Genomic DNA, 25,287 nt, shown 5'->3' on the forward strand with positions numbered 1-25,287 from the left:
TAGAAATACTCTTGTTTTTCAGTCACCAGCAATTTCATTTGCTTTTGTTCAGGTGGTCATTATTTTCGGAGTACTTTGTTCTTTTTCTTGAAGTACTTAATTTTGAACTAGATAATATTACCCTTTTTTATATATTAAGATTATTGCTCTGAGTTCTGATGAATCTCTTTTCACGTGTATTTCAGTCTTTTTTTTTATCCATCTTTGTGATCAAGTTGCCTTTTTCAAGATGACCTCAAAATTTAATTTTCTTTTCTTCTTCTTGCTTTCTAAATAATTTGCCTTCTTATTCTTAGCCGGACCCTACTATACTAACTCCAACTTCTAATATCTTTTGTTTAAAGTATGAATAGTCCTAAAAAATCTTAGAAGATCTGAGAGTTCTTGTTTTAAAAATCTCTTTCCCCAAGTACTGATGATGGAACTGTGTTAGTTTTTAATCTTGTAAATTTTGAGCTACACAATTCTCAATTTCCATTCGAGTGTTTCCAATGATACTACATATTATCAGAAATTTGAATGAGTTAAAGTTTGTTATGAACATTACCTTCAAAAGCTGTGTTGTCCTTTTTGCTATGATTCATTTTCCACTTCGATGGTATCAAATTTCAGTAAGATATAATTGTGCAAGAATTTAGAATCAGGATTATCTATGCCTGGACACTTGTTTGCAGCAAATTGTTTGTTAACTCATGCCAAAGCTTTGATCATGGAATAGAAATTAATTTTCTTTTGAAGGATTTCCAATGTATCAAGTATATTTCACTACTTTTTCTCCCTTTGTGCTTTTCCAGTTGTTTCTCCTTAGGTATCAATCATAAAACTCTTTTCTTTTGGTTTTAGATTGCTTAGTAATCAAACATAAAACACGAAAAGATAGTGGTGAAATATTTAATTAACAATGTTAAGATTTATCTATAGCCCTCTTATAATTGACAATGAAAAGATTGTGCTAATACTCCTTGGATTGGATTATATATATATATATATATATATATATATATATATATATATATATATATATATATATATATATATATATATATATATATATCAGATGAGACAATGATAGACTAAAAAGTTCGCATTGTTGGGAATATAATCTAATCCAATCAGTATTAGTACTATCTTTTCATTGTCAATTATATATATATGGAGCCACTTGTAGGACGGATACATGATTGGGTAACCACCCCCACAAGAGATCGATTAGATCGAACTAAAATTAAGTGGATTAGCGAAAACATGTTATATGTAGGTTTGTGCTTCATAGCGAACGAATTATTTTCTCCAACCAAGTAGGGTTTGCAATGACACTTATGATTGGAAGTAGCACGGAGCCCGCAGCGGACCCACTTGTTGGGCCGACCGTGACTCCAATCATAGGACGGGTGCATAATTCTGGTATCTGACAGCGCAAGTGGTAGATTTAATCGAATTAAAAATAATCTTCATTAAGGAGAGGGATTAAGGAGATTACAGAGAGAACATTACGAATTTGTCATTTTGCCTCGCAGCACATGGATCTTTTTCTTCGACCGTTTTCGATCCCTCTTGCTCTCTCTCTCTCTCTCTCTCGTTTTTCCCCTCCGTTGATGGAGACGAAGAATTAGGGTTCGATTCCGATCGCATAATGCTCGATGACTCGTTAAAGTTTGTTATGTACATTACATTCAAAAGTTGTGTTGTCCTCTTTGCTATGATTCATTTTCCACTTTGATGGTATCAAATTTCAGTAAGATATAATTGTGCAAGAATTTAGAATCAGGATTATCTATGCTTGGACACTTGTTTGCAGCAAATTGTTTGTTAACTCAAGCAAAAGCTTTGATCATGGAATAGAAATTAATTTTCTTTTGAAGGATTTCCAATCTATCAAGTATATTTCACTACATTTTCTCCATTTGTGCTTTTCCAGTTGTTTGTGAAATATATAATTAACAATGACAAGATTTATCTGTAGCCCTCTTATAATTGACAATGAAAAGATTGTACTGCTTGGATTTGATTTTATATATATATATATATATATATATATATATATATATATATATATATATATATATATATATTTATATCTATATCTCAGATGAGACACAATGATAGACTAAAATGTTCACATTGTTGGGAATATAATCTAATCGAATCAGTATTAGTACTATCTTTTCATTGTCAATTATATATATATGAAGCAACTTGCAGGAAGGATACATGATTGGGTATCCGCCCCCACAAGAAATCGATTGGATTTTATATATATATATATATATATATATCAGATGAGGCACAATGATAAACTAAAAAGTTTGCATTGTTGGGAATATAATCCAATCCAATCAGTATTAGTACTATTTTTTCATTGTCAATTATTTATATATATGGAGCCACTTGATATATGATTGGTTATCCACCCCCATAAGAGATCGATTAGATCGAATTAAAATTAAGTGCATTAGCAAAAACACGTTATATGTAGGTTTGTGCCTCATAGCGAACGAATTATTTTCTCCAACCAAGATAGGGTTTGTAATGACACTTATGATTGGAAGCAACATGGAGCCCGCAGCGGACCCACTTGTTTTGCCAACCGTGACTCCAATCATAGGACGGGTGTATAATCCTGGTATCTGATAGCGCAAGTGGTAGATTTAATCGAATTAAAACTAATCTTCATTAAGGAGAGGGATTAAGGAGATTACAGATAGAACATTATGTATTTGTCATTTTGCCTCGCAGCGTACGGATCTTTTTCTTCGAGCGTTTCCGATCCCTCTTGCTCTCTCTCTCTCTCTCTCGTTTCCCCCTCCGTTGAAGGAGATGGAGAATTAGGGTTCGATTCGGATCGCATAATGCTCGATGACTCGTTAAAGTTTGTTATAAACATTACATTCAAAAGCTGTGTTGTCCTCTTTGCTATGATTCATTTTCCACTTTGATGGTATCAAATTTCAGTAAGATATAATTGAACAAGAATTTAGAATCAGGAATATATATGCCTGGACACTTGTTTTCAACAAATTGTTTGTTAACTCAAGCAAAAGCTTTGATTATGGAATAGAAATTAATTTTCTTTTGAAAAATTTCAAATCTATCAAGTATATTTCACTACTTTTTCTCCCTTTGTGATTTTCCAGTTGTTTCTATTTCCTTAGGTATCAATAATAAAACTGTTTTCCATTTGTTTCAGATTGCTTAGTAATCAAACATAAAACATGAAAAGATAGTGGTGAAATATATAATTAACAATGACAAGATTTATATGTAGCCCTCTTCTAATTGATAATGAAAAGATAGTATTAATACTGCTTGGATTGGATTATATATATATATATATATATTTCATATGAGGCACAATGATAGACTAAAATGTTCGCATTGTTGGGAATATAATCCATCCAATCAGTATTAGTACTATCTTTTTATTGTCAATTATATATATATGGATCTAATTACCGGACGGATACATGATTGGGTATCCGCCCCCACAAGAGATCGATTAGATCGAACTAAAATTAAGTGGATTAGCGAAAACACGTTATATAAAGGTTTGTGTCTCTTAGCGAACGAATTATTTTCTCCAACCAAGATTGGGTTTGCAATGACACTTATGATTGGAAGCAGCACGGAGCCCGCAGCGGACCCACTTATTGGGCCGACTGTGATTCCAGTCATAGGACGGGTGCATAATCCTGGTATCTGACAGTGCAAGTGGTACATTTAATCGAATTAAAACTAATCATCTTTAAGGAGAGGGATTAAGGATATTATAGAGAGAACATTACATATTTGTTGTTTTACCTGACAGCGCACGGATCTTTTTCTTCGAGCGTTTCCGATCCCTCTCTCTCTCTCTCTTTCTCTCTCTCTCTCGTTTTCTTCCTCTGTCGAAGGAGATGGAGAATTAGGGTTCAATTTCGATCGCATAATGCTCGATGACTTGTTAAAGTTTGTTATGAACATTACATTCAAAAGCTGTGTTGTCCTCGTTGCTATGATTCATTTTCCACTTTGATGGTATCAAATTTCAGTAAGATATAATTGTGCAAGAATTTAGAATCAGGATTATCTATGCTTGGACACTTATTTGCAGCAAATTATTTGTTAACTCAAGCAAAAGCTTTGATTATGGAATAGAAATTAATATAAAGTATATTTCATTAATTTTTCTCCCTTTGTGCTTTTCCACTTGTTTCGGTTTCCTTAGGTATCAATCATAAAACTCTTTTCTCTTTGTTTCATATTGCTTGGTATTCAAACATGAAAAGATAGTGATGAAATATATAATTAACAATGACAAGATTTATCTTATAATTGACCATGAAAAGATAGTACTAATACTGCTTCGATTGGATTATATATATATATATATATATATATATATATATATATATATATATATATATATATATATATATATATATATATATCTATCTCAGATGAGGCACAATGATAGACTAAAAAGTTTGCATTGTTGAGAATATAATCCAATCCAATCAGTATTAGTACTATATTTTCATTATCAATTATATATATAGAGAGCCACTTGCATGATGGATACATGATTGGGTATCCGCCCCCACAAGAGATCGATTAGATAGAACTAAAATTAAGTGGATTAGCGAAAACATGTTATATATAGGTTTGTGCCTCATAGCGAACGAATTATTTTCTCCAACCTAGATATGGTTTGCAATGACACTTATGATTGGAAGCAGCACGGAGCCCGCAGCGGACCCACTTGTTGGGCCGACCGTGACTCCAGTCGTAGGACGGGTGCATAATCCGGGTATCTGAGAGCGCAAGTGGTAGATTTAATCAAATTACAACTAATCATCATTAAGGAGAAGGATTAAGGAGATTACATAGAGAACATTACGTATTTTTCATTTTGCCTAGCAATGCACGGATCCTTTTCTTCGAGCGTTTCCGATCCCTCTTGCTCTCTCTCTCTCCCTCTCTCTCTCTCATTTTTGCCCTCCGTTGAAGAAAACAAAGAATTAGGTTCGATTCCGATCGCATAATGCTCGATGACACGTTAAAGTTTGTTATGAACATTATATTCAAAAGCTGTGTTGTCCTCTTTGCTATGATTCATTTTCCACTTTGTTGGTATCAAATTTCATTAAGGTATAATTGTGCAAGAATTTAGAATCAGGATTATCTATGCCTGGACACTTGTTTGCAGCAAATTGTTTGTTAACTCATGCAAAAGCTTTGATCATAGAATAGAAATTAATTTTCTTTTGAAGGATTTCCAATCTATCAAGTATATTTCACTACTTTTTCTCCCTTTGTGCTTTTCCAGTTGTTTCAGTTTCCTTAGGCATCAATCATAAAACTCTTTTCTATTTGTTTCAGATTGCTTAGCAATCAAACATAAAACATGAAAAGATAGTGGTGAAATATATAATTAACAATTACAAGATTTATCTGTAACCCTCTTATAATTGACAATGAAAAGATAGTACTAATACTGCTTGGATTGGATTATATATATATATATATATATATATATATATATATATATATATATATATATATATATATATTTCCCTTTGTGCTTTTCCAGTTGTTTCGGTTTCCTTAGGTATCAATCATAAAACTCTTTTCTATTTGTTTCATATTGCTTAGTATTCAAACATGAAAAGATAGTGATGAAATATATAATTAACAATGACAAGATTTATCTGAAGCCCTCTTATAATTGACAATGAAAAGATAATACTAATACTGCTTGGATTGGATTATATATATATATATATCAGATGAGGCACAATAATAGACTAAAAATTTCGTATTGTTGGGAATATAATCCAATCCAATAAGTACTATCTTTTCATTGTCAATTATACATATATGGAGCCACTTGCAGGACGGATACATGATTGGGTATCCGCCCCCACAAGAGATCGATTAGATCGAACTAAAATTAAGAGGATTAGCGAAAACACGTTATATGTAGGTTTGTGCCTCTTAGCGAACGAATTATTTTCTCCAACCAAGATAGGGTTTGCAATGACACTTATGATTGGAAGCAGCACGGAGCCCGCAGCGGACCCACTTGTTGGGTCGACCGTGACTCCAGTCATAGGACGGGTGCATAATCCGGATATCTGACAACGCAAGTGGTAGATTTAATCGAATTAAAACTAATCATCATTAAGGAGTGGGATTAAGGAGATTACATAGAGAACATTACGTATTTGTCGTTTTGCCTCGTAGCGCACGGATCCTTTTCTTCGAGCGTTTCCGATCCCTCTTGCTCTCTCTCTCTCTCTCTCTCTCTCTCTCTCTCGCGTTTTCCCCCTCCGTTGAAGGAGACAGAGAATTAGGGTTCGATTCCGATCGCATAATGCTCGATGACTCGTTAAAGTTTGTTATGAACATTACATTGTGTTGTCCTCTTTGCTATGATTCATTTTCCACTTTGATTGTATCAAATTTCAGTAAGATATAATTGTGCAAGAATTTAGAATCAGGATTATCTATGCCTGGACACTTGTTTGCAGCAAATTGTTTGTTAACTCATGCAAAAGCTTTGATCATGGATTAGAAATTAATTTTCTTTTGAAGGATTTCCAATCTATCAATTATATTTCACTATTTTTTCTCCCTTTGTGCTTTTCCGGTTGTTTCAGTTTCCTTAAGTATTAATCATAAAACTCTTTTTTATTTGTTTCAGATTGCTTAGTAATCAAACATAAAACATGAAAAGATAGTGGTGAAATATATAATTAACAATGACAAGATTTATCTCTAGCCCTCTTATAATTGATAATGAAAAGGTAATACTAATATTGATTGAATTGGATTATATATATATATATATATATATATAGCATGATAGACTAAAAAGTTCTCATTGTTGGGAATATAATCCAATCCAATCGGTGTTAGTACTGTTTTTTCATAGTCAATTATATATATATAGAGCCACTTGCAGGACCGACACATGGGATCGATTAGATCGATTAGATCGATCTAAAATTAAGTGTATTAGCGAAACTAATCATCATTAAGCAGAGGGATGAAGAAGATTACACATTACGTATTTGTCGTTTTCCCTCGCAGCGCACGGATCCTTTTCTTCGAGCGTTTCCGATCCCTCTTACTCTCTCTCTCTCTCTCTCTCGTTTTCCCCCTCCGTTGAAGGAGACGGAGAATTAGGGTTCGATACCGATCGCATAATGCTCGATGACTCGTCCGGCGTTGGCGACGGGGATCGCTGCTGGTGGTGGTGGTTATGGGTGCACGCTACCGTCTTCCTCCTCCGCCCTCTCCTTGCCGTCTCCTTCGTCCTGTCCTTGATTCTCCTCAGTTAGCTCTAGTCCACGAAACCCTAGATCCTCTCTGTCTTCTCGATTCCTGTTTGACCTCAGCTTCGATTCTTCTGCAGGTTGGTTCGTGGCGTGGAAGACGGTGTTGATTCACGTTCCGCTGGTGCAAGAGATCTGCGGCCTCCGGAAGAAGCCTGCGAAGCCCAAACCCCGCGACACTCACCGCCTCACCCGATTGTATAACTCCAATCCCGCTCTAAGGTTTCCCTCCTCTCTTTTCCTCTTAATTCCTTAGCAGTTGTTAAAATCTTGATCTTTGATCTGTTTTATTGGTGATTTCATCTTGTTTCATTAATGATGTTAGTTCTATTGGATCATCTATGTTTTCTAGTTTTATGATCATGTATTATTTCCATATGGCTCATACTCGTCGATTATGATTGTCTGCGTATTAGCATGGTATACCTACAAGAAAAAAAGAATAATACTTTTACATTCAATTAAAAGGAAATAAAGCTCAAGGCCAAACAAATTGCATATCTATATTTCAACTTATTTTTCTTTCTGACTGCATAGAAGAGGCTTATTAGTGAGTTGGGGCATGTTACATATCCATATGTTCATCTTTGCAAGTTTGTATACCTCCTGGTTAGGGGCCCAAAAACTGCAAGGAGAGGTGATTGGAGGAACCCATCCCTTTAGCATAAGTTACCACAATTCCTTAACCACCCTCTTTTACTTGCATATGATTGCATTAGTTGGCAGTTAAGAGATATGTGGTATCGGTTAAAATGCCAGAAATATGATTTGACTGCATGATTCAAGTTGGAAAAATATTTAGGACTCAACTCAGAGTTAATTTTTGCAAAGGAATATGGCTATGCCAAAAAGGGAAAAGGAATAAAGAGAAAACCAGTGCCACAAAGATGTCAAAGAGCCAATCATTATGAATGAAAACATAGAAAAAAAATGCATATTAGGTGACATTGCCACAATTGTCATTAAATGAACCGGATATAATTTATGTAGCCACAATTGATTATTTAAATAAAAGTCAAGGCTTCCTTTGGCTTGACAGCGAGGCCCACAGGATTTTCATCAACTACATAATTCCTCAAAGAGACATGACATCGTAGTGATATACACCACTAAATCAGAAGTCCTAAGATGTTAAAGTGACAGCGGATGTCTACATCCTTGTGACCATGTGCAATTTCTGCACAGCAACACTAGTCAATGCATGAACACTTCTTTTTGCTTGTTGAATATTCTTCTTGTCAAAAAGCTATGAATGACTATTCTGAGGCCTCCCTTGAAGTTGCAAGAGAACAACAAACTTTCATCTTCATTTTTATAATCATTTTCAATTTTTCATACCCTTGGCCTTCAAAAGCCCTCTTTTTTTTATCCTTCACTGTAACAGGCCTTCATGTCCTTGAAGGTTCTTGTGCAAGACTATCAAATTCGCTGTCCTACCTAGGATCGTAAGGGGTCACAAACTCAAATCGTAGGATCGGATTGTAAGATTGTAAGATCATACTAACTGTAAAAAAAATAAAAATTATAATTTTAAGATACATATATATACCTAAAGAAATTTATAAATAGTATATTTCAAATAGGAATATGGTTAATAAGAAACATTGGTTACATATATCAATGTAACTTAGAATTTAGATGAAATTTGCATATGTAAACGGACCATATAATATTATTGCACATCCTAACAGTTTCTAAATTCTTATCATGACACTTTCCACATCCAAATAATAATCTATTATGTAAAGGAATATTGTGCTTGGCAAATTAGATATAATTTTGTAACCTCTATGTTAGATAACATCAATGCAAGAAATATGAACTGTCTTTCAATTATATTAAAGATGACACCTCACAGTATAGATGCTATTATGGCCAAATGAAATACAGAGATCATTATATATGGAATGGATAGGAAGAGAGGGTAGGAGAGGAGAAGAGAGAAGAGATGAGAGATGGAAGGAGAAGAAAGGAAGAGGTGATGGGAAGAGAGGTAGAAGGGAGGAGAGGAGAAGATTTCTCATGTATTATTAGTTAACTAATAAGCGATGATACTTATCGTTATCTGTTATCTCATGTATAACTTTTAATTGATCAAATGACGATAAGATCATATGAAGCAAGATTGATTTGATAAAAAAATATTTGTGTACAAATAATTATTAAACTAATTGACCGTTGAATGGACTAAAATATAGATTGTTCTACCATGTACCAGTGTTATACTGGCTTAAAGTATCCAGCTGGGTCTATTTTTCTTTAATCTTCAGTGATATAGGCAGTATAGGTTAGTATACCATCCAGTGTTACTGATACTATACCAATCAGACTAGTTGTGGAAACCGGTATTAGACCAGGATTTATAACCTTGACTGGTATGTATCACCTGGTTCAGTTGAAACCATGTGAAGAAGGGGGCTTCTCCACAACCTGGATAAGGTTTGGAGTATATGCTTGTAGACAGAAATATGGTAATTCTTGACTCAAACAACTGGCAATTTTAAGTCCAAGAAGGATAAATCTACCTAGAGATCTATCTAGGACAAGAATGCAACAATATAGCTATTAAATTTTAGGTGATGTATAATAACTACTACAACATATGTTGCAGTGTCCCAACTATTTGGGGAATGTAATGACACTTCTACATTGTAATCATAAGAAGCAAATGTTAAAGACCTGGTAAACAATAACCAATTTAGAGGACCTAGGGTTAGTTCACAAAAAAACATTCTCTTCTTGCTTATGTAACCTATCACACATCCAGTAAAATAGCAGAAGAGAAGTTGAATTCATAGGTAAATAGCAGAAATAGCAATGGCTTATTCGTGTCATTTGAAAGAATGAAACAGATGTAATGTTAAAATTGTAGGAATGTTAATTTGGTTAGTGAGAATCTTATGCACATTATGCCCTATTTTCCTTCCATGATCTTAGCAAAACAGTGAATAGGCTCCGGATCTATATGAAATTTATAAGATGGTTTGCTACTGACATTGAACAGAATTTATTCACCCCTCTAGCGGTTAAACTTTCTTGGTTTTGCACAATAAATTATCATCAGTAGGACCAGTGAGTTTGACACCCTTCTATTTGATTTTATGCATCAGAAGTGATTGCCTTTCGTAGTTGCACGATGAGAAACCATACCAAAGGATAAGATGTTATTCCAAGGTTTTAGGAAAGCCTGACCTGCACCATAGTCCAATAAACTATTTGTGCTGATGGTTATTTTATGCCTTTCTGGACTGCATGGTTGAATGTTATTATTTTGTTAGTGTTAATAACATTCGGCAATAAAGATACAATTACTCTGATAATTTGCTCTGCCCTCTCAGACGCAACAGTTCGAACACCCAAGAAACATCATGAATACTTCAGGACTTCGATGACAGGCATCAGATGGGTAGCAAAGTTGCAGGTTGTCATTTTATTTATTTGCCAAGATTCATAGCATTTTGTTTTCCTATGAAGTAGCCATTGGAGTTTGGCTCGTCCTAAGTGGGTTGTGCCTCAGGGTATTTGATGCATGCCGTATTAATTTCTTTTTTCCTTTTTCTGCAACATTGTTTCGTCAGAGACGTCTCTGAATCCCATTATCTGTACATACACTAGTTTGGCATCTCAAAGCCTGGTATTTGGATTTGCTTACATGGATCTCAACAAGTGAATATTTCCTCATAAATTCCGGATGAGAACGTTAACACGCAGTTATCGTCACTGTTCAGCTGTTTTTGTACATTCGTTGATTGCGTGAAATTTATTTTGGGAACATGGATTTGTTGGTTGTTTCGGACATTCATTGATTGCCTGAAATTTATTTTGGGAAAATGGATTTGTTGGTAAACTTATTTTTTCAGGGTGATCATCATCGCAGGGTAGTGTTGTTGACATGCTACAGATTGTTCAATAATAACAACTGTCATAAAGTCCCAATTATTTTGACCCAATAAATGCATCTGTTTTCGCCATTCAGTCCTGCAGGGTAGTGGTGTTGACATTCTACAGATTGTTCAGTAATAACAACAGTCATAATATTAATTTTGACCCAATACATGCCATTCACTCCTGCATGTAAAAGTTTGCTGACTAACATAACCCCTGATTCTATTTGTCATTGTTTGTTATGTCAGGTTAATACGTTTTGCTTTGGTGGTGGTGTTCATGGAACCGTATCCATCATGTCTCTGGTTGTTTTGTTACACCCCTTCTTGTCACCAACTTAATGATCTGCTTCGTGAAAACACAAAGCAACACCAAATTAGATCACAATTTATCGAGTTCACCATTATGTCAAAAGAAACAAACCCACTTTGATATATGCTAACATTTATTATGTTAATTTGATAGGATTCCAATCATAATGTCAGCAAGCTTATTATTTTAGCTGTACTCTACAGGCAATGTGGTACGGCATCGATGCTAGTATTGTTTGACATATACAGATTCGGAAATAGAATAAGGAATAACCCCCCACGATCAATTTTACACTCATCTTTCATCACATTCGTCGATATTAAACAACAACTCTGAAGCAAATACATCGAGATAAAATAACCATTGCTCATAACGACATTGTCGTTATTATTCAAAACAACATAGGCGGCAACTACCATCGCTCATTCTTCCTCCTCTGTCTCCTCGTCGTCCCTGTTCACCTCCTGACATCTCCATCCTCCATCTTCTTCTTCGACATTATCCTGGTCTTCCTCTGTTTCCTCGCTGTCTTCCTCGTACATCTCTTTGCTCGGCAATTGCTTCTTGACCACCACCACCGGTGTACTCTTCTTGGGAGTCGAACTTGTGCCTTTGCGGTTCGAAACTTTTGCAGGTGGCATCTGCGGCGTCAGGTTGGGCTTGCTCCGCTTTGAGTTCTTGCCGACGCTGCGTTTTGCGAGGTACACTTCCTGATCACTGCCTTCCTCCGCAGCTTGGTCGACAGCCGGAGAAGGTTTACCGTTTTCCTCTGAGTTATGACCGGGATGTTCCCTTCTAAAATGGAGATTCAATTTGTACTCATGGATGTAGGCTTTCCCACAACCTTCGTACGGACAGACGTACGGACGCTCTGCCGAACCGGAACCATATGCAGCTGCAGATAACTTGGGGGTAGTATGTGGCTTTTCCACTGGTGTAGTGTGCTTCACCGTATCCATCACTGTGCTCTGTGATATAAAACTTAGATGAGAGATTTCATACGACCAAATATAATGTCAGGTTCTATTTGACCATTTATAATTCAGAAAAATACATGTCTTTATCAGTGCATAAGCTACTTCAAGGACTTCACCTCACCGATAGCTATCTAGTGTCAGGTAACGAGTTACATCCTCAGAAATGAAAGCTAAATTAGTTTGATGGATTTTGTCAAAGGTCCTTACACGTGTATTCAGAACCTTTGATGAACATCAAACCAAATCATTGGCTTGCATTAGTTTTGTGCAAGTAAATTACCGTACAAAATGTCTTGAAATTTGAGCTAAAAAAATTATCCAGGACTTCTGTATTACATCTATAACTATCCACGCAAAAACATTGCTAAAATCAAAGTTGAACAATAGATAAGTGGTTGTGCGATAGATCATATTAGCTTACGCCGCAATAGTTGCGCCTCTTTAAACCTTTGTTGCCTTCTAATCTCTAAAATAAATAGTCATTTTTATATGTTTGTCTATTTAATATTGATGCGAGATCATGGTAATTATTGTTTATTCAAATTAAGATATATTACTTTTGGGTGTTTATGCAAATTGAAAATGTTATCATATGACAACATCTAGAATACTCGTAATTTTAGTTTCCTATATTATTCAAGAAAAACAGAAACGAAGCAAATGTGAAAAAATGAAAATAAATCAAAATCTGAATTTGAATAAAGATTATGAATCGTAATTGTAGAGGAAAAAGATTCACATAAGATGGAAGTCTATCAAGAATATATCATCGAATTTTTTTTTTTCAAGTTGGATATGGAATGTTATCTTCTTTGAAGAAGGAAGAAGAGGCAGTGGTAGAGGACAAGGAGATAGGAGGAAGAAAGAAGAGGTGACGATAGAGGACAAGGAGGAAGGAGGAAGGAGGAAGGAAGAAGAGATGATGGTAGAGGACGAGAAGAAGTAAGAGGAAGGAAGAAGTGGAGGCGATGAAGGAAGAGGAAGAGGCGATGATTCTCTTTAAACAATTATTTTATGGACCGGACTGTCCGAATGGGAGCAGTCCCGTCTCAATTAGGACTAAGACCAATAAATGTTGGTTGATACAAGCCGAATTGAGAAATTGCAATCATCAATATAAGTTTTTCGTTCAAAAAATGTTTATGTCAAATGTGATAGCTCTTTAAAGCAATACAACCAAAAACATGGTATACATTAGTAGACCATGTTCTAAGTATACATTATTTCCAAATTTTCCTTTACCTTCTTGTTTAGTTTTAATGGAGAATTTTCGGACAAAGTCCTTTTTGAGTTTTTCAAATAAGGTGCCCCTTTTCAAAATTCCCAAAGGACAAAACAACTTGTGCAGGTATGTTACACCCTATGAACCAGCCTATAAGGTAAAGTTATCATTATGCTATAGACCAGTCCAATCCCCATATATACGATTTACGATTACAAGATTTTTGAATAGGCTTCAAAAGTATTTTTGACACTTCACCAAAATATCATGAGTCCATTAAGAAACATTGTAAACAAACTCAAAACCAATAAAAACCCACTCATATATAAAAATAGGATCTCAAATACGTATCACTATTGGTTTATGAACAATAACAACAAATAGGAAGACTTCTATATTAGTTACAGTGCTTTTGAATAAGCTTATAGAATTTTTGATAGCATTTTTGGTAGTACCTCCAAAATACTATACACCTATAAGGTTGTAGCTGAAGCAAATGGACCCAAAACCTAATAGAATCCAGCTTATATACAAAAGTAGAGTTTCAAATAGGTATCTTCAGGAACAAGACAACCAGGGTTTCAAATAGGTATCCTTGGGAACAAGATTGACCAAATAGAAAGACTTCTATGTTAGTTATAGTATTTTTTAATATACTTACGGTGTTTTTTCAAAATACTGTAAGATTAACCAAAAACAGTTTAACTGAAGAATAATTAACCGAGGAATCGTTCCCCTGATAAGACCATCAGATGAACAAGTTCATAGGTGAACTAGTCCAATCCTTCAATTATAATATTTTTAATTAAGCTTAGAGTGATTTACAAAAACACTACTTCAGTTGTCTTATCAAGGGACATTTCAGAGATTACGACAAATAAGGGGCACAAATATGGAAAAGGGACACCTCTTAGGAAAAGCCCGAAAAGAGAGGTTTTCCAAAGAAGTTGCCCTAGTTTTAATTAACTTCTATCAATAACTATATTGTGATATTAATATATGCATATATAGGCAGCCCACATAGGAGAGATCATATCAGACAACTAATTCTCATGGATGCTTGTCAACATTGACATAAAATGCTTAAGTTACCAATGGTATAGTACCTTCTGGACATGGAGGCACTTCATAAATCTATAAAGTTGGTATTTGACATGGTCATAAGAGGTACAACCATCTACATAGGTTACATAGGTTCTAGAAACAATTTATTAGATCTATCACCTAGCACTAGCTGGTTACTCAGGTAGGGACTGAACTGAAAATGAAGTACAAATAGCAACTGGACGTAAAGAAGCTCAATAGTTCACATATTTCAATCGAGACAAATGGGAAAATAGGATGAAAATAAAGGATAAGAAACAGTGGAAGGAAAGAAGCTCACAAGTCCAAACAATTCAATTGAGACAACTTGAGCTTAGACGAAACAAATGAGGAAACTTCTACAATGAAATGCTTCAGTACAGCACCATAATTTATAACATAATTCTAGCCTGCTCTGAGTTGTTACTAAATGACGCCTAAGCCTGCTGGCCTGGCTTCTTCAAAGCAAGCATCATAAATAACCAAATCCAGAAATGAAGAGAGAAGCACATCCTGGTCTTGTAGACCATTATTACTGCCTTATAGAAATTTAGAAGAGTATTTATTCAGCAAGTTGTAGATTCTTTTGAACTCCATAAACAAGGTCAAATGAATATGAACAAGAATGCTACACATCTACAAAAAGGACTACTACACATTTAGGCTGCTAAAAGGTAAAGAAATTAAACTTGTAATTATGACAATTTTGCTGAACCAGCTTAAATCAATGCAACATAGAATTGTTTACGAAGCTCGGACTTGTTTGTCTAAGCCTCCAAGGGTGATGCCATCTAATGCAAAAGCCTTGTAAAATGCTATCCACAAAAATAGAGTTATTCTCAAATGATAAAATCACCTAAAGAATCATGTGTTGAGCGACTTAGGCACGATAAAGTCTCTGTTAAGACATCCGATTGGTTAGTGCATTGTTGCATAAGTGATAGGTGGGCGTCTTGTATGCCATTAATGCAATAAAAATATCTTCTTCTTCAAAAAAAAACTTAAGTGCAATAAATTAAGTACTGCAATATAAAACACTAGCATACAATTTAAAATCAATTAGGATTGACTACCTTCTCGTGTTGTGTCTTTATGTGGGTTCGTAGTTTGCTTTCATTTGTGAATCTCTTCGCACATTCTGGGTAAGGACAAACATGATAATTTTCTAGTGAATGCGTCCGCATATGTGCCCTCAAGTTAAAATCCAATGAGAAGGCCTGCAGTTCAAATCTTTGCAAGTCATAACTTTGTCAAAAGTTAATATAAAGTACATAAAAATACAGGGAAAACTGTAGCAATAGTAAAAGAATTATGTAGAAAATGATCTAGAAATGAAACAAAACATGAGATCAAAATGGAACTCCAACATGGCATAGAATTCAAAGTGCAATTGGGACAAGTCAGAGAAATCAAAGTGGAGCTTCACATTTATGGTGGACATTTACCAATAAAGGATAGAACAATCACCTTACCACAGCCTTCATGGGGGCATATGAAATCTCTTTCACCTGTATGAATAAGATAATGCCTCTTCAACTTCGAACTGTCTAAAAACTTCTGCAAGATACAGGTTGATCTTAGAAAGAGAAGAAACATGAGAAGCTACCTCATCTGTCAGAAACATCTCATATAAATACTCGTGTGTGAAGCTAATTGAACTACAAGTGACCAAACAATGCCAAAGTAACAATAGATAGACCAAAACATATTGTAAACTCCATATTTTCGGAGAATAAGTTGATTTATATTAACTTCAATCACCTAAGCAATATATATTTGACAAATACGACAAATTTGTGCAAAAATATCCTCTTTTAGTGAAAAAGATATGTGGAAATTTGACTCCTGACTTCTTAGATAATTTTTTTGCTTTAATCACTGAATTAACCACATTTTACTAAGAAAACAACCCTCATTTTGGAGAACAAAAGGAAGGAGCAAAAAATAAAAAAGAAAAAAACTTTGTTAAGGATAGGTGTAAAATTAACAGATAAGTTTTTTAAAAAAAATACAATCAGGTACAATTGAAATATATAGGAACTTTCAGCTTCCAGATGAAAAGAACATTGTAAGATCTGAAAGCAACGGTAAACAAAAAATGAAGCAGGTCACCTTTCCACATCCATCGTATTGGCAAATGTGTTGCTTCTCTCCATGGATGTGAGCATGTTTCTTTAAAGCCCCTGCATCAATAAAAGTTCTCCCACAACCTTCATAGCTGCAGAGGAATAGAACTTCTGTAGCTGGTTCAGGTTTCTGCTCTTCTGCTTCTGTTTCCTTATTCTTCTCTTTCAAAGCTTTTAGCATATCCTCTAATTAAAACATGACGAAGGCCCAATTACTACGAGTCAGATAACATGAAAGGTAAGCAATTAGGAAATCCATGCTAATTAAATTATTGATCAAAATGGAAAAGTCATGCAAGAGCCACATATCTAGCTAATAGGCTTGCAAGAATATATTAAAAATCCTAATTATTCCGGAGAATGATATGTGAAAATTTAAGTAATCGTGCCATAGTAAAAACTCATTCTTTTCTTCAGACATCTTATGCACTCAAACTGCTAACTGTCAACAGTATGTAACACAATAAACAAACAAAAGAGCTTCAACATAAGGGACATCTGACAAATAATATTGTACATGATCTTAAACTGTTCATGATCAGATACATCAGAATTCTCACATTAGTCATAGGTACCTCTGTTACAGAAAGTTGATATTTGGTAAAGAAAGCAATATATAAGAAAAAACAATAAGAAGGAGAAAGATTTGACATGAATCAAAAACGCATGTCAAGACTCCTACTCTGATGTGGGAAAATTAGAGACCAAAGAAGTTTTTAGGACTCATCGGACAAAGATTCAATCTTTACAACTTGATAGCCATACAGCAATCACGACAGAAACATACCCGTAACCCACTTCAAAAGCATGCACTTCCCACCCGTCGCAACCACGTCTTGCGGAACCCTAGATCAATCATCCAAGAAACCAAATTAATTGCTTCCGGATCAAGCCAATCAAGAGACCCTAACCCACAAGACCAAGAAACCAATCAACACAAAGAAAACAAGAAATTTCAAAGAGGGGAACGACGAAGGAGGAGGGGGGTTGGGGGAAAAGGCGCCGCACCATTCCTTGAACCATCGGACGGCAGTTGGACGACGATTCTGGGCGGCGTGACGCTTCTCCGCCATGGCGTGGTTCATATGGAGCTCCATGGGCGCGCGGGCCTCTTATGCAGTCGCCTGTGGGCGATCGAAGAAAGGCTAGGGTTCGGAAGCGGGAAGCGGAGAGGGAGATAGAGGACATAACGGTTTCGCCTCCCGACTTCCTCCTGTTCGTAACTGTTATCATCATATCATCCGAAACTTCTCCAGATTATAACGGTTTCCCAAAAAAAACGCATATTACAAGTATTATAAAAATCCGTCCAACATTTATTAAAAGGAAAATTATATATATATATATAAGAGTAATTAGTTATTATTTTTATTTTAATATTATTGAATCTTGAATTTTGATAATCACATGTGAATTAATAATCTAATCTATATGTTGAGATAAGTGACGTAGGATTAACTATGATTGTTAGAAAAGCAAAATGATTAAAGAAGAATCATAGTTGGGCTGAAATCAATAATCGGCCATCGGGTCAGATGAATCAAGGGATACACTAAAGGATCAGACGATGTAGTGAAAGCTCGTCGAAGGTTTGCCGAGAGTTCGTCGGAAGATTGCTAGGAATTCGTCGGAAGTTTATCGAGAGTTCGATTGAACCATTTATGTGCAAGACAACTAAGATTGCAAGTAGAATAATTATTTTAGCCTTAACTATCATAGTTAGAACTTTAATTTGAGTTAGTTTTGGAAAAAATCCTACTAACTCAATCATGGGCCAACTAGGCCTATAACTAAGCTGAATTGGGCCGGCTAGATGATTCATTCAGTCACTTGGAGCTATGTCAAACGGTGGAACCACTTGGGGCTCAATCTCCCAAGTGGTCTGGGCGGTGGTACCACCGGTAATTAATGTTATCAAGCGACGGTATTGCTAGAGCCCGGTCTCCAAGACTTTGTCAAGTAATCGTACCGCCCAAACTAGACAGTGGTATCGCCCAATGTTAGTCCGCAGACGATGGTACCATCCAATAATGACAATGGTACCACTAGTACCTCGAAAACACAGGATAAGACACTTTTTAACTCCATTTTTGAAGCCATTGGGGTCTATAAATATCCCACTCTTTTCTACATAGAAGAACAATGAAAGTGTGAATAGAAGTCTTGAGATTTTGGGGTGTGAAAGTATTGAAAAAGTACTAAGAGTCCTCCTCTCTTTCTAGTTTTGTGATCATTCAAGAGAAGTGTGAGATTTGTAAAGATTGTCTCCTAAACTCGTAAAAAGGAAAAAGAGCTATAAGAAAATGGTTGATATTTACCAATTAAAGAAAGATCATTAGTGGACGCCGATAGCTTCAACAAAGAGGAATCGGGAGTGATCTCTACTTTATCATTCCTATTCTATTTTTTCTTCGTATTGCTTATTGACTTGGCTGCTTACTCCCCTTCACACCTTCTTAATATTTTCATAAGTACTAATTCAACCTCCCCTGTTAGTGCAAACTTGATCCATATATATATATATATATATATATATATATATATATATATATATATATATATATATATATATATATATATATATATATATATATATATTATGAGTCTGTTTTTGATAATGTCGTTTGTATTTTGACGAAGGGTGATGCATATGATGTCACATGCGGATTTGTGGATTAAGTGAAGGACAAAATGGTGATATAAGACTCTAACATTTTGCCTCAAATTTTTTGTCTTAGGAATCAACAAATTCTTCTATATAATGACTTGAATGGATTATGTTATTATGATATCCGATTTGTGACGAGGACTTATTAGATGGAGCAAAACCGCGATTTGTTGCTTCATGTAAAATACTTTTTTTGTGAGTTCTACAACCAATTACTTGTATCGATTTTATGTTTATTAGTTGCTTATTTAAAATCATGTACTCTTATAGTTCTCACAACTTCTCCTTTTCAAACAGTGTCTGCGTTTGGCGTCATGAAGCAAACGTGCAATGGCCTTTACTCATCTAAACCACTGATTGAGATGTTCTCCCTCTCAACTACTGTATATGCAAATGAAAATATTTGATTATTTGGGTCACTCCTCATAGCAATCAACAGTACAACTTTTGATGTATAACTTGTATGATATCCATCTAGGCCTATAATGTGCCTACATTGCAGGAATGAATCATTCCAACAAAGCTGATATAGAATCTACGGAATATATCATTTTATTTATCAAATCTAGAATTGAAAACACACGAATTTTTGTTACATATCTCCTCAGAATAATTCTATAATAAAGCATATTCTTCCCTCTTGGTACATATGATATACTTAGTATTTCATTCTAAACTCTATAAACCTTGTGTATTGGGATATTCAATATATACTCTTTTTAATTATTGACTTCAACCAATTTCGGATTCATTTTAATCCTATCACAATATTTATCGAGCTAGAGGATTATCGAATGATGACTCTTGTTGCTTTTATGATGCATCTATCATCAATCATATCAAATCTGGCATATCATCCTAATCCTCTCTTTATCATTTTTAACATTGGTCAATTGTTTTCTCATTGTTATCATATATTGTTTGATCGTACTACGAAACTCTTCAAAATACATCCCTAATTGAAACACAGGATTATGCATGTTAGCTCTAGCATTAAAGTATAGATATAGCACTTTATCTTTACTTGTGTGATGTGCTGTAGTATTATGTTCACCATCTCCATTATCTAGATATCAATCAAGACACATCTTGCTCCTGAACAGTAGCATTTTCATCAAATATATACTATTAATTATTCTCCTCTGGTACTATTTTATCACCCACCTCTTGTACTATTTTATCATCATACTCATGAGAACTACTATCAATATGATCTAATAAGATAAGCAGAAACACTACTCATCATCCATAATACAAGTATCATCATACTCATGAGAACTACTATCAACATGATCTATTAAGATAAGCAGAAACACCACTCATCATCCATAATACAAGTATCATCATACTCACCACTAATGCAGATTGAAAACAATTATTCAAAACACAAAATAAAGATTCTTTCGTATAATTAAAAACAATGATTCAAAACACAAAACAAAGATGGTACGAATCAAACAATGTTTCAAGAGTATAAGCAGCAGCACAAATTCAAAGCTATTACTCAAAAACAACATTGATTCAAAAACACTGTCGATTGGCAAAACTCTGATTCAAACAGAAACTTTAAAGTATGATTCAAAACAAAACAAAAAAAAAGGAAAATACTTATTGAACTCCTCAATTCTTTGCCTTGACTCCTCATGGGTCCTTATCTATTGTAGCATAGTCATAAACCCTAATCCTCTCTCTCTCTCTGTCTCTCTCTCTGGTATGTGCTGTGTGCTACGGAAACATGGAAAGAACTGGACCTGCACAAGTTCTGAATCTGCGCTGCTGGTGTTGCTCTCTCTCTCTCTCTCTCTCTCTCGGTGTGTAGACGATAACATCCTACAGTATAGAGTGTAAGCGTGGAGTCCTCTAAGCTGCTATTCCTCTGGAAACATCGAAAGGCCTGGACCTGCACAAGTTAATAGGATCTCTCTCTCTCTCTCTCTCTCTCTCTCTCTCTCTCTCTCTCTCTCTCTCTCTCTAAAATTGCCATACAGAAGTAGCTAAGATTCACTGCTACTTGGAGAAGAATCTTTTAGGTCAAAGATGTTTTCTTTGTGCGAGTATCTTTCATTAAAATAAACGAAGAATCACTTCCTCCCACCACCATAGCCACACGCGCCTTAACAAGCATCATATATGGCGTGAACACTGCAGAACCAGGAATCCTGCACTGCCTTCAAACCACCTCGGTTTGCACTCACAGCCACCACCACCACAGCCTTCCCCTACTCCTTAGACATTCTGCGTTACACCAGTCGGAACATGAAGCTGTTGCGACTCTGATTCCGAGTTCGATCCATGCCTCGTTACGTCAAACCTCTCACCGTCGCCCCACAGCGCGTAAGCCTCCTCGCCATGCACCTCGTCGTCACCGATCTTGAGCTGTTCCTCGGACATGCGAAGCGGGGTGACTACTCGTATGGCCACGCAGATTAGGGTGGTGACGACGGCGTTCCACGCCACTACGAACCCGGCGCCGACGACCTGCTTAAGGAACTGGACGCCACCCACGCCGCCGTAAACGCCTCCGCGGGAGCCGGTGACGGGCAGGAAGAGGCTGCAGAGAACGGGCTCGGCGAAGAGGCCGGTGGTGGCGCCGCCTAGGAAACCGGCGACGGCGTGGGTGTGGAACACGGCGAGCGTGTCGTCGATCTTCTGGAGGAAGGCCCATCGCCTGTGCACCACCATCATGGTGTACCAGGGGATGCTCCCTGATAAGATCCCCATAACCATAGCAGCCCAACCCTGGACTAGTCCTGCACACCATGATGCTTTAATGTCACTGCTACTGTATAACATACGTGTGTGTGTGTGTGTGTATATATATATACACACACACACACATCATGTTGCAAACTTATATTAACCATTGTTAATTTTTGTTAATATTAAATAGTATGAGTTAGTATAATAGATCAAATATATCTGCAATGTTCTCATAATCATAATGAATTTTAAAAGGTATAATATTATTTAATATTTTAATAATGACCATGTATATAAGTTTTCATACTTTGAAAGGATATATATGCTAAACTTAAATTGAGAGGGATAAATATAATAAATCACTTAATTATGCAATTTTACCTAAAAAAGCTGTAAATTATAAGTTAATTACTTTGTCATAGCTATGTCATTACTTTCTCATAGCCATGTCTTTCACCATGTCATAGTCCAGCCTCATAAAAACTAAAATTGACTCATAACAACTTGATGAGTAAATTATCATTAAATTAAATATATTATATTAATACTTCAGATTCAATAATTTAACGAATTAATTATCTCAATGGTTGGAAGACCAAAATAGTTTAGTACTTGACATGTTATATATATATATATTATGAGATAATTATCAACAACAATAAAAATTTATACAACACTCTTTAGGATAACCTAATGTACATCCCAAATGTTACATCCACCCTTACAAATTACCTCTTTGATAGGACAAAGACGCAATCTTATGGCAATAATTGGATGGATCTTAAACGCCAACCCATCACCACATCATACATACATACATCATACATACATACATACATACATACGGTGCTCCACTAGTAAATATTTCTATAAAGTATCTATCTATCTATCTATCTATCTATTATCTATCTATCAGAAGCATACATTTTGATGCAGAAGAAACAAAGGCTTCCTCCGGGGAGGATGATGAAGAGCAGGCATCTCCTCCTTATTCCCAAGCTTTGACTTAACATCATAGGTATCATAATCATAAGTAAATCCGAAAATGACTCGATTGGGCTATTGGATCAACCTGTCCAACTGCATATCTAACTATAAATTATGTTTAAATTACAAAAAATTAATTTAAATTTATGTATCCGAAGACAGAGAATAGATAGAAAATGAGGCGATATGGTCGGCGTGAGAGGATATGGATAGAGGGAAATGTTTCCGAGTATGAATGGTTCGATTTTTATGATCATGTATGCTTAAGAGTTGGAACTCAGCCGACGACAGATCAAGAGATTCAAGCCGAACTTAATCGTGGGAAGAATCTTCGGAGATGATAATGAATGAAGGCAGGAGAAATAAATGGGTTGGGTTACCTGCGCCAGGAGTGATGCAAACCAGTCCGGTCATCATCCCCTGCACGGCGCCGATGACGGAAGGCTTCTTGAAGAAGGCCACGTCGAGGGTCGTCCACATGAGGAGGCTCGTCGCGGCGCAGATGTGCGTGTTGAGCACCGCCATGGACGAGTCGATGTTGGCCGCGTATGGGTCGCCGCCGTTGAACCCCGTCCATCCCATCCACAGCATTCCCGCCCCCACCAGCACCAGCAGCACGTTGTTGGGCGGGAACCTCTCCCGATCGCTTGGCGTCCTCGGTCCGACCTGCACCGTTTGTTCATGCGGGTGTAGTAGGTGAGTCGGCAGTGCGAGGAGTAGGTGGTAGCGGTCGTGGAGATGGATGGAGGAGCCTGACCCAGAAGGCGGCGGTGAGGCCGGCGACGCCGGAGGAGAGGTGGATGACGTAGCCGCCGGAGTAGTCGATGACGCCCCACTGAAAGAGGAAGCCTCCGCCCCAGAGGGAGAAGGCGCCGACGGTGTAGCAGAAGGTGAGCCACAGGGGGACGAACAGCATCCACGCCTTGATGCTCATGCGGCCGAGGAGGGAGCCGGCGAGGAGGATGACGGTGATGGCAGCGAACACGCACTGAAAGTAGACCATGGAGGCCATGGGGTAGAAGGGCGTGATCATGGGCGTTTCCTCGGTGCCGTCGCGGCGGTAGTGCGTGGTGGCCGGCAGCGCCGCCTGCTGGATCAGCAGCTTCTGGCCGAGGGCCGGCCTGGCCTTCCCCCAGAAAGGGAGCAGCTTGTCGCCGAAGGACATGTCGTAGGCCCACGTGACCCAGCAGATCCAGACGGCGGCGAAGGCGTACAGCGCCATGAAGGCCGAGTTCACCGCCCACTTCTTCTTCACGATGCTGCCGTAGAGGATCACCAGCCCCGGCACGCTCTGCAGCCCCACCAACGTCGCCGAGATCATCTGCCACGCATTGTCCCCCTCGTTCAGCCACTCCGCCACCGCCCCCGACCTGTTCCCTTGGTACGCCCTCGCCACCGACATGGCCACCCACCTCATCTTCCTCCTCCCTCCCAACGCTTCTCCCTTCTACTAACAGTAAGTTGGTGCCGGAGACAAGCAACAAGAGTTTGCTTGGTGACGGGAGTCGATGATGATGGAATGTGACTCTTAAGAGACCAAGTGGCCATTTAAATTGATGGAAAGTCCTTCTAATCTTATGCTAATACTATCCAAGATTCAAGTTGAGTATACTTACTAGTGTTTCCAATCACATGTTGCCATATCAGTGGGTGAAGAAGGATTAAGATCTGTGCTCTCAGTGGCAGGTTTTGTTTTGGAGCCTGTAAACTATTGCTGGTTTTGGAACTTGTGATCATAAAGTCCATGGTCAGTGAGCATGTGGTGCATCATCTACAAATTACATATAGATTTCATTTGCATGCTGTTCTCCAATCATTCCTAGGTTTTGAGTTCTTGTTTACAGATGTACAGAGAGAGAGAGACAGAGTCCACTAGGTAAGGTAACATGGTAGTTCATGATGACAACTGTGATGTGGTTTAATATAGGAGGAAGTCGTCTCGTTCCATAAAAGAACTTGTGTTGGCTTTTCATCGACTTGAGTGTTGGCTTGTTCCTGGAAATGAGATATC

The 25,287-nt window shown here is 36.8% G+C and overlaps 2 protein-coding genes and 1 non-coding gene across 6 annotated transcripts; 1 reads left to right on the forward strand and 2 right to left on the reverse strand.

Moving 5' to 3' along the window:
- Positions 1–7,059: 7,059 nt before the first annotated feature.
- Positions 7,060–10,967, forward strand: LOC103994720 (uncharacterized). The gene is made up of 3 exons (XR_010475976.1): positions 7,060–7,317; positions 7,397–7,538; positions 10,655–10,967. It is a non-coding gene; the product is annotated as an uncharacterized LOC103994720 (transcript).
- A 710-nt stretch (positions 10,968–11,677) lies between these two features.
- LOC135587817 (zinc finger transcription factor YY1-like) lies at positions 11,678–18,120 on the reverse strand. Of its 4 annotated transcripts, none has more exons than XM_065079610.1 (6): positions 17,930–18,120; positions 17,709–17,767; positions 16,908–17,107; positions 16,263–16,352; positions 15,869–16,012; positions 11,678–12,481 (listed from the first exon to the last, which is right to left on the reverse strand). In XM_065079610.1, the coding sequence occupies exons 1-6, from the start codon at positions 18,016–18,018 to the stop codon at positions 11,936–11,938; spliced, it is 1,128 nt and encodes a 375-aa protein (XP_064935682.1). In that variant the 5' UTR covers positions 18,019–18,120; the 3' UTR covers positions 11,678–11,935. The 4 variants fall into 4 exon arrangements, with proteins under 4 accessions (XP_064935682.1, XP_064935683.1, XP_064935686.1 ...); XM_065079611.1 differs by having other exon boundaries at positions 17,709–17,827; positions 17,930–18,053; XM_065079614.1 differs by lacking the exon at positions 17,709–17,767 and having other exon boundaries at positions 17,930–18,065.
- A 2,920-nt stretch (positions 18,121–21,040) lies between these two features.
- On the reverse strand, positions 21,041–25,273 carry LOC135587818 (ammonium transporter 3 member 1-like). The gene is made up of 3 exons (XM_065079615.1): positions 24,034–25,273; positions 23,657–23,942; positions 21,041–22,339 (listed from the first exon to the last, which is right to left on the reverse strand). Exons 1-3 carry the CDS (start codon positions 24,691–24,693, stop codon positions 21,816–21,818), a joined length of 1,470 nt encoding a protein of 489 aa, XP_064935687.1. The 5' UTR covers positions 24,694–25,273; the 3' UTR covers positions 21,041–21,815.
- Positions 25,274–25,287: the final 14 nt, after the last annotated feature.

This window comes from Musa acuminata, chromosome BXJ1-8 (genome assembly GCF_036884655.1).
Source record: "Musa acuminata AAA Group cultivar baxijiao chromosome BXJ1-8, Cavendish_Baxijiao_AAA, whole genome shotgun sequence".
Taxonomy (NCBI): domain Eukaryota; kingdom Viridiplantae; phylum Streptophyta; class Magnoliopsida; order Zingiberales; family Musaceae; genus Musa; species Musa acuminata.